Source organism: Gekko japonicus, unplaced genomic scaffold (genome assembly GCF_001447785.1).
Source record: "Gekko japonicus isolate JY-2015 unplaced genomic scaffold, Gekko_japonicus_V1.1 scaffold1199, whole genome shotgun sequence".
Classification (NCBI taxonomy): Eukaryota; Metazoa; Chordata; class Lepidosauria; order Squamata; family Gekkonidae; genus Gekko; species Gekko japonicus.
In genome coordinates, this window is record NW_015167086.1 from 125,404 (window position 1) to 135,599 (window position 10,196).

The 10,196-nt window shown below is 49.9% G+C and overlaps 1 protein-coding gene across 1 annotated transcript; it reads right to left on the minus strand.

The window, feature by feature from the left end:
- Positions 1-342: 342 nt before the first annotated feature.
- Positions 343-8,654, minus strand: LOC107111812 (chromosome unknown open reading frame, human C6orf136). The gene is made up of 6 exons (XM_015412849.1): positions 8,443-8,654; positions 5,037-5,567; positions 3,851-3,939; positions 2,089-2,289; positions 755-824; positions 343-644 (listed from the first exon to the last, which is right to left on the minus strand). Exons 1-6 carry the CDS (start codon positions 8,572-8,574, stop codon positions 486-488), a joined length of 1,182 nt encoding a protein of 393 aa, XP_015268335.1. The 5' UTR covers positions 8,575-8,654; the 3' UTR covers positions 343-485.
- Positions 8,655-10,196: the final 1,542 nt, after the last annotated feature.

A 10,196-nucleotide genomic window follows, 5' to 3' on the forward strand; every position in this document is an offset into this window, starting at 1 on the left:
ACGACACCAAACAATGCACACAGGACAATCCCTCCTGTTCTTGGCAAAAAAAAAACACAAAACCTGCCAATACTTGGGGCACTACTGCATATTACACCTTCTTTACAGAAGCAGTTGCCACTTCAAAGGATTGTTTGCACTGCCCCCAAAGGGCAAAAGGTTTGGCCAGACAGGGACTCGGCTGTTTGCTCAGCACTAGTTCAAAGTTCACCGTTCTCCTTGTGAAGCCTGCGGCCTGATCTCTGCTCTTGACGGAGCCATTCCAACCAGCCAGACTCTCTTTAACATAAACCTTTATTATATACAGATTAAATTACAATCATCTTTACAGCACTTGCTGGGTGGGATTTAACAGCAGCAACAAGAGGCCAGGCCCACCCTCCCTGTGCAGAGGCAACACGGATGCACAATGAGCCGCTAGCGACAAGCCTCACCCTGCGGTGGGGCAGGCGCACTAAAAAGGAACACGAGACGCACGCTCGGCCTCAGCTGTTCTGGCAGTCTACCGGAAGGCCCTGCTGCTTGCCAGCCAGAGCCATGAAGAAGAGCTGCAGGGAGGGTCTCTGGTCAGAGAGCCCCAGGCCCAGCAAGGAGGCGACCAGGAGCCTTTTCACCTTGGTCAGGGGAGGCTGGGATGGCATCAGCTGCAAGGAAGGAAATGGGCGAGGTCAGTCTGGCAGCGGCCGTAAAAGGAGTTCCTTTCCAGGTGCAAGTCAAGCCCTGGGTGGGGGAGGGGATCCCGACGGAAACTCACCTTGCTGACCCTATGACATTTAATTAATCCTTGGGAATCTAGGAAGAAAGTGGAATAGGCATCATAGGTCCTAGAAGGGGAATAAAAAAATAATAATAAGGCTCATTTTAAGTGACTTATTACATGCTAAATGTTTTTAGCGTCTTGCTAGTGCATCGTGAGGATCCGGATATTTTGTCTTTACTAAAACTACCTGTGCCTCCTTACGAAGCATTTGAATGGCCTGGTCTTTCCCAAGAAGCAGCTGGTGCCACCAAGTCACAATCAGCTCATGGCAACCCCATCCCCAGGGCAAGAGAGGAGCCGGGGTGGTTTGCCATTGTCTTCCTCGGTGGCCTTCCAGCCTAGCACCCAAACTCTGGCGTGCTCTGGCTAAGATCTTTCCCAAGGCAAAGATATTGTTAAAAAGGAACAACGCGTTTGTACACTCTTAATATACGCCCTGAGCAAACTTATTTATTTATTATTTATTGATCTGATTTCTACCCCACCCTCCCCGTTTTACAGCAGGCTCAGGGCGGCTTACAATGATAAATACGGTACAGTTAAAATCACATAAAATCATCTAAAAACAATTCAACAGTAAACAATCACAATTTATCAAGTGCTGCTGCATAATAAATAATTGTTATAAGATGGCGTTCTTAAGAGTGTACACAGATCTCACCATGATTCTGCTCAAGATCTTCCTAACAAACAGGTGGTGCAGGCTATGTGTCGAGAACCAAGGGCCAGGGCTATAATTGAAGCTGTTAACATGGTGGTGGCTCCTAATTTAAGGCCTGGTGGAAGAGCTCCATCTTGCAGGCCCAGCTCTTCCACCAGGCCTTGTAGAAGATCCCGCAGGGCCCTGATCTCCGGGACCTCATTCCACCAGTACGGAGCCACCACTGAAAAGGCCCTGGTCCTGGTAATAGCAAGCCTGGTGTCTTTGGAACCCGGGAGGGTCAGTCTGTTTTGTGACACCAACCGTAGTGCTGTCCGGGGTAGATATGGGGAAAGGTGGTCCCTCAGGATACTATTTAAAAAAACAAAAACAAAACTCAACCTGCGAAATGTAAGCCAGTTTTGTTTATGTTTCTTAATGGGAATTGTTTTTATTGTAATATAATAGAGATTCCCAGGATGGTAAAAAAAAAACCCCATACAAACCCAGATCTAGCTCAGTGTTAATCCCCTTCACAAGATAACCCCAAATAAAGTTCTGCCATGCCTCCAGGAGACCAAGCCTTGCCTCAAGAGGAGCACAGTGTTTGCACTGCCCTAACCGAGGAGAGAACACACATGGACTCTGCTCAAAGACAAAACGGCAGCTCACAGGGGGGAAGCCTCACCTGTACAGCTCGGCCTTGTCCCTCTTGTAGAAGCGGAGCAGGAGGACGTGGAAAGGCAGCCCCGTAACACGCCACCGGGCTTGGATGCTCCAGTTCTCAGAGTGCTGCGTCACCTTCAGCACTTCCATGCGCAAGTCGGCAAAGTAGTTCCAGGCCATGAAACGGCATAAGGTCAGTGCCAGCTGGTACATGACTCGGCCACTGGTGACGGAAGTGGGGAAAATGAAATTATCAAATCAAGAGAGGAGGTTTTCGCATGCCATCAATAACAAAGGACTCTTTCTCCTATATAGCCTCACACTGTAGATGTATGACAATCCCATCATTATTTTCCTAATTTTGTGCTATACACAGATATCTTCCATCAGCATTTCTTCCTTCCCTATCATTTTCTTAGGAAAGACATGTGTGGTTTTTACCATACTGTACCAAGGGAGGTAAGTGAATCATACCTCCCTCTCACAGTGAAAGACTGCAAATCTTTCTCCCTTTCTCTGCAAACGATCGGTCAGACCACAACAAATGTACAGATCAATGCTCCCTCTAAGCTATAGAATCCTGTGAGCAAAAATTCTACTTTTTGAGCAACCGGCATTAAAGTTGTGAGCAGGTGATTTGGCTGCTGCATAAATTAGATTTGGTGTGGAGCCGTCCTTCCTGAGCCAAGACAAAAAACGTGTGAGCTGGAGGCTAAAAAACTGTGAGCTAGATCACACTAACTCAGCTTAGAGGGAACACTGGTACAGATACCTCTTTAATTTTCTTTGAAAAAAGAATGCAGTCCACTAACATCTATAAAAGTTTACATGAGCATTTCCCCAGCCTCCCCTCTCTTAAACTAAACAGTCTCAGTTAGAGGGTTGGCTCACACATGCATGTTCAGCATCGATTGCAACACTCCTGCATGTGGAGCACTATGTCATAGTTGCGAGTACCACAAGCACGGCATGTCACCCTCCAGAAACTACTTTGCAGGGGAGGCAGTGGATGATGTGCGTACATGCACAAAAGTAAAGAGCCACAACAGTGTGTGAACCTGTTAGACAAATGAGGGGTCCCAGGCAATCAAAGGGCTTTCCAGGCTAGCAGCAACCCAAACCTGGTATCGGCATTAAGTGTACCAACCAACACCCCAGTGTGTGAGAGCTAGGGTTGCCAGCCAAGCACTGGCAACTGGTAGAAGGGGCAGGGACGATTACATTGGCATCGCACCACTGCCATTTCCAGCGCGAATCTGCAACTGTGTTGGGATAAGCATTATCCTGACACGGGGGCCACTTTGCGGCTCACACTAGAAGCAGCATTGTGGCATGCTGGTCCCCCCCCCCCAGTTTTGCTCATCCTACTCCACTGAGCAGCAGCAGGATCTGGGGAGGGGGTCTCCTGCCAGAGAGGACGACCTGGCCACCCTAGTCAGACCACAGGCATGAAGGGATGAGCCACTCACCTGCCTCTTCCAACATACTCAGATGGTGTGAATGAAAACACCAGATCGATATGCTGCATTCAAATAAGGAAATTCGTGGCTGAGATGACCTCTGAAAGCCAGATCCCCACCATGGCCTTTGAAAGCCAGATGAAAGGATGGCCGCTAAAAGGCCCCTTGAGTCATTAGATGGCCACAGGCATGCAAGAAAACCAACCACTGGCTGACTGGGGACCAGATCTGGGCTATAGGGTGGCAGCTGCACACAGTGACAGGCTTAAAGGAATCAATGTGCCAGTTTTCTTGACTGTACCCTAGGCTGTCCCCAGCACTGACCGCGTTTTCAGGTGCAGAATCTCGTTGTCAAACTCCACATCCTGGGAGTAGATTCCATAGTCGTGGGTCTTCAAAAATAAGCTTGGTAACTGGAAGAACAAGGAGCGAAAGAAGGGTGAAGCCCTCCCTGCCCAACTACCGGCTCTCTGTATAATCTCGGCAAAGTCTCTTAGCCTCCCTCGGCCTCAGTTTTCGCATCCGTTGTGCAGCCAGCAATTCTCCTTTCTGCCATTCGGAGAGCAGGCTAGTTGACCTGTGAGTCACTCAGCAGAGCGGAAACGAGTTCCTGGAAAGCTCAAATTCAAAACCTCACTTTTGTACGTGGAAATCCCAGCTCTGGCACTTGGACTTCATTTCAAGTGTCAGGTGCAAGCATGTGCCCTGCTGTCACCATTCAAGAGACTGGGGTGGGAATTACAGGGCTCTTTTTGTAGAAAAAGCCCAGCGGGAACTCATTAGCATAACAGGCCACACCCAACAACAGGAACTCATTAGCATATTGGGCCACACCCCTGACAGCACAGCTCATTAGCACATTAGGCCACACCCCTATGTTACCAGAAATGTGGTCATCCAGCCACACCCACCTTTTGCATGTTATTCTGTTTACCTTGTTTGTTGTCAAAACCCAGGACTTTTTTTGTAGCAGGAACTCCTTTGCATGTTAGGCCACACACCCCTAATGTAGCCAATCCTAATGAGTTCCTGCTGTTGGGTGTGGCCTATTATACTAATGAGTTCCTGCTGGGCGTGGCCAACTCGGGAGCTAGCCGGAACTCCGTTCCTGTGCGTTCCTGCCCAAAAATAGCCCTGGAATTCAGAAATCCCAGTGAGCATGCCCGAGTGGTTCTGCGTATATAATGGGCCAGACACTGCCCCCGAAGGGCCCTAACCCTTGCGAGTGATTTGGGGGGGGGGGGAGGTGGATCCAAGTGTGCATACAGAATCCGTTCACACTGTTCTTTGGATCCCAGCCTTCAGCCTCAACTCCCTCACCAAAAAGGGGGAGAGGGCTTTTTAGAAACTCCATATATTTGTTTCTCCAAACTATGAGAGCTCATACTTATCTGCAGGCTTTTCAAACACATGTGGCAAACTGGGACCAAGGTGCCTTCCAGCCCTACACACCTGCCAAGAAACAAACCACTCTACGCCCCAAGCAACATGAGATCCCCCCTTGACCTACCTCGCTCCGTAATTTCTGGTGCATGACTGCGAGATGCTCCTCCATGCTGGAATCGTCACTCCCCGAGGAACTGGCTGGGGATGGGCTCCCCGTCGTGGCCCTGAAGGGTGTGAGTGGGCCCAGTGCTACCTCGGGAGCCTGGTAGGGTGAGCGGCACTGCCAGCCATGGAACAGGCTGTGCAAAGAGTCTAAAGAGGCACCATCCAGCCCTTCGCCGTCCCTGACCACGATGTCATCTTCTTGCCTCCCGCTCACCAACGTGACGGCACCCCCCATGCCTTCGGGAGGAGAGAGCACAGCGGGGCGGAAAAAGGCCCTGGTCTCCAGGCTGGGCTGGTGCGTCGGCGAACAAAGTCTAGTCTTTGACTCACTCCCATCGATCACAGCAAAGCTGCCGTGTGTAGGGCTGAGCAGAGCTGGGAGGGTGGTGGAGGCTTCCAATGGCCTCCTGGTGAAAGAGTGGAATGTCGGCCCTACGGAGGCCACAGGGACAAGCCCTGGCGGTAGCTTATCCCAAGAAGCATCTAGGTCCTAGAATGAAAACAAAAGAAGAGTTGGATTTATAACCCACCCTTCAGTTGGGAGTCTCGAAGCGGCTTACAATCTCCTACCCTTCCTCTCCCCACAACAGAAACCTTGTGAGGTCGGTGGGGCTGAGAGAGCTCTGAGAGAACTGTTCTTAAGAGAACTGTGACTGGCCCAAGGTCACCCAGCTGGCTGCATGTGGAGGAGTGGGGAATCAAACCCGGTTCTTCCAGATTAAAGTCCGCAGCTCTTAACCACTGCACCAAACTGGCTCTCTCCAAACTGTTACGGGGAGTTGGCTTTGAGGATAACGACAACTAGCTTGCCACGTGGAGCTCTGATCTGCTTTGGCTCTACTGAGAGGAACACACACCCCAGTCTTGTCCTGGGCCATCCAATCTGGCCTTCGTAGAGGAAAAGGATGGTTGCTTCATCTGTACAGAAGGGAAGGGGAAGCCATTACTGGCCAGGAGTCTCAGGGTCACTGGGAGCTTACACCTTCTCCCCTCCAGAAGAGCACCAGGGGACATAGAAGCCCTAGCCCTGTATCAGAGGACCAGCGGACTCAGAGGATCTTATTCCCTCCCTCCTCTCCCCACAATGAGGACACCACACTAGCCCTGGCTTTTTGTTTAAGCCCAGTAAACTACATAATACTTTTGTCCTCTGCAGCATGAAGCACTCCATGAACAGCTGCTGCAAATGTAGCAGCAAAGGCAGCTCGCTGTATCTGGGCCAGAACCTGGTACTCTGAAGCGATCACCTTTCCGGCTCACAAGAATGCTCAAAACAAAGCTTGAAAATATGTGGATGTTCAGGGAAAGTGAGCAGACAGTGAAAGGCACCTGGGCAGCTCCTGAGGCTTTAGGGCCATATTTATTTATTTATTTATTCAATTTTTATTCCACTTTCCCTGCAAGCGGGGTCAGGGCGGGTTACAACACAGAATATACCGAACAGAGAATAAAACAGGTCTAAAAGCCCTAGCACGACTATTCTAAATTCCAACTATACAAAGCTCTCTGTCCTTTCCCATGTTTCTATTGTCACACACACACCCGTTGGAATGAAAGCAAGTCCAAGGAATGGGGCAAGCAAATATACACAAACTAACCTTCCTGGTGGTCAGAATTAAAGATACTCAAGATTTTGTGTGGACTCTGAGAAGCTCCACTTTATTTTTCAGTTCTTGCCACTTGCCACCTCCTAGCTTCCTGTGTAGCACTAACTCCTGTTGTTATGGGGAGGGTTTACAAGTCCAGTGGCAAAGTACAGGCCTCGCACACAGAAGATCCCTGCTGTAATCCTCACCACCTCCAGCTAAGGGGCCTCAAGCATGCAGAATTGAGAGAACACATAACTGTTGGGGGTTTTGGAGAAAAATAAAACTTGGTTTTCAGCAGAGATAAAATAGCTTAGCAATACCAGAGTAAAATAATTCAGACTCAGAGTCCATGTGTGTTTAAAATAGAAAGTTTTTAGGAGGAGGAGGAGGAGGAGATTGGATTTATACCCCGCCCTTCACTTGGAGTCTCAGAGCGGCTTACAAACTCCTTTCCCTTCCCCTCCCCACAACAGACACCCTGTGAGGTGGGTGAGGCTGAGAGAACTCTGACACAAACTGCTCTTTTTCAAGGACAGCTCTTATCAGAACCACGGCTTGCCCAAGGTCATCCAGCAGGTGCAAGTGGAGGAGTGGGGAATCAAACCCGGTTCTCCCAGATTAGAGTCTGCGTTCTTAACCACTACACCAAACTGGCTCTCTTTTACTACATTCTAGCATAGGGAAGGGTAACTGGGATGAAAATAACAACAGAGCTAAGTTCCCTACATCTTTACACTACAACGACAAAACTAGAAGAAGAGGTAATGGCTGCTCTTCTCGCTGCTTCAGAACTCCAAACAAAGAGAGGAAGAGAAGCCATAAAATGCAAAAACACTTTGACACTTTGCTTCCAATGAAACTCCTAGATCAGGGATGATTTTCCCGGGCTTGTAGTTCTAAACTAGCATTGGCTACATAAAACATGTGATTTCCTGTGAGCAACATAAACAAACATTTAACCCCTTATATACTGAGTGTTTTTAACATGTAATACCCAACAATAACATGATGGTGGAATGGACATACCACTGGTGAAAGAAATGTAAGAACAGAAGATCGCCGGTGGTCTATCTAGGCCAGTATCCTGTCTCACACAGCAGCCTACCAGTTGTCCTGGAAGACCAACAGGGTAGGAGGTGAAAGCCTTTCCCCAACGTTGCCATCTAAGCACTGGTATTCACAGGTTTATGTCTCTGGATGTGGAGGCTCCCCTCAGTGACCATGGCCACTAGCCATTCGTGGACCTCTCCTCCAGGAATCTGCCTAATCCCCTTTTGAAGCAACTTGTTCGCGTGGCCTTCCTATATGCCCACTGACAGTGCATTCCCACAATTTAATCACTCACTGAGTAACACAATCGTTCCTTAATGTCCATCCTGAGTGTGTTGACCACCGCTTCATTTCAAAGACTCTGGCCTAGAATCTCCCTTCGTCGTGCACCCCACAAACAGAAAACTAGCACTTCTGTGCATGTCGAGCTGGCTTTGTTTGGGGTGGGGGCTGTTAAACGTCTAGATATCTTCCCAACCTCTAGAGATCTTTCCAAGAGGCGCAGTGCATTCCACCACCTCAACACTCCCAACAACGCATTCTCTTGCACGTGTGAACGACTACAGGTTTTCTTGCTCCACCACGTGTCTCCTTGCCCCATGCAGCCTCCCCCTTCCTTATCTCCCACATCAGACACTCTGACAGCCAGGACACCTGGCCACGCCCACCAGACCGCTTCGCCCCCCCCGGTCACCCCGCCGGTCACGCCGTCATCCTCCCACTCACCCGCGGCCGCGCCCGGTAACAGCATCTAGTCGAGTCGCCTTGCGCCCAGCGGCGCCTTCCGGTGTTGCCCTCCCAACCCCAGGAGCACCGGGGCCCAAGGCGTCCAGCGACTGCCCGGCTCCGCTGATACATGGCGGGGGGCACGGGGCAGGCGGCTCCCCCACCCCCTCCGGCAAGCGCAGCCCACCCTCCGCCGCGCTCGCCTCAGAATCCGCCCGCTTCACCCGGCGAAGCCACGGCGCCTGCGCGAACTAACTGTCCAGTCGGAGCAAGCGCGTTGCTGTAGTCTCCTTGGGTGAAGGAGGGACGAGTGCGCATGCGGCCTGAAGATGCCTGGGTTCGGACTTACATAAACAGGCATGAGAGCCCGACTTTTTTTTTTTTGGCTTCCGCGCTTGTATAAAGAGGAAAGGCGATTGCGTTCCTTAGAAAATCTTCCGGTTCGCAGTTGCAATCGGGACGCTGGCAGGCATTCCTCACCCGCGGAGCAAGCGTGTTTGAATTACGTACGAATTACCAGAGTAATCCCCCCCTCCAATTGTAAATCAGAGGTTTCTTTCATTGTAATGCTTTGAGATACACACGAAGCTATCTTACACTGAATCAGAGCACTGGTTCACCAAGGCCAGTATTGCCTACCCGGACTGGCCGTCTCTCTCCGAAGTCTTTCAGGCACCTACTACCCTGTCCTTTTAACTTGGAGATGCTCGGGATTGAACCTGGCAGCTTCTCCATGCAAAGCACACGATATACCAACTGAGCCACGGGCGGCTGCTTCCCGAGTTTTGCGTTCTGACTGCAAAAGAAGTTCGATAAAGCTGATTGAACCCGGGACCTTCTGCATGCCAAGCCACTGAGCCAGGTCCCGTTTTCAGATACTGTGTGTCCAATTACGACTGGAGATCAGTGTTCCCTCTAAGCGGAGTGTGAGCTAGCTCACAGTTTTTTAGCCTCCGGCTCACACATTTTTATCTTAGCTCAGGAAGGGTGGCTCCAGAGCAAACTAATTTATGCGGTAGCCAAATCGCTCACTCACAACTGTAATGCCAGTAGCTCACAAAGTAGAATCTTTGCTCACAAGACTCCACAGCTTAGAGGGAGATGCGCTTTTTAGGCTTCCCCTGTTGAACGTTTATTTGCAACCTTTCTAAAGCACGCTGGTTTGCTGCCCCTTGTTGCAGGGATTCTTTAAAGGCTCGTGAGGGGCTGCTCTCAAACATATACAAGATTATATTGGGGGGGAAATTAGGGCTGGAGATCTCCCAGAATTACATCATCTCCAGACTACAGCGGTCAGCTCCCCTGGAGAAAATGGTAGCTTCGGTGAGGTGTGTGAAACCAGTGTTATCACATCCCTCCCTAGGCAGCACCCCTGAATCTCCAGGAGTTCTTGATCCTGGAGCTGGCAACCTTAAATGTCAGGTAGTGGGGAAGAAAGCTGGAAACATCATACCTTCAAGGCTATGCAACAGACAGAGAAGTTCCAGCTAGTACAAGCCTGCTTCTCCCCAATAATGGAGATACCCTTTTTGGACAGAGTGAAAGAGCAAAGTGACACCAACCTTGTAGCCCAAGGCTATCACACAGAAGAAAACCAGTGGGACTTACTTGCTCCTGGGGCCTATGATTGCAGAGTAGGACTGCAGTAAAACAGAAGCATTCAGGGAATAGTTTACAGCACCTTGTCTTTATTGCATCTGTTTTCTAATGTTTGCAATCTGCCTTCAGTCTCAGCAAGGAAGTCAAACTATAAA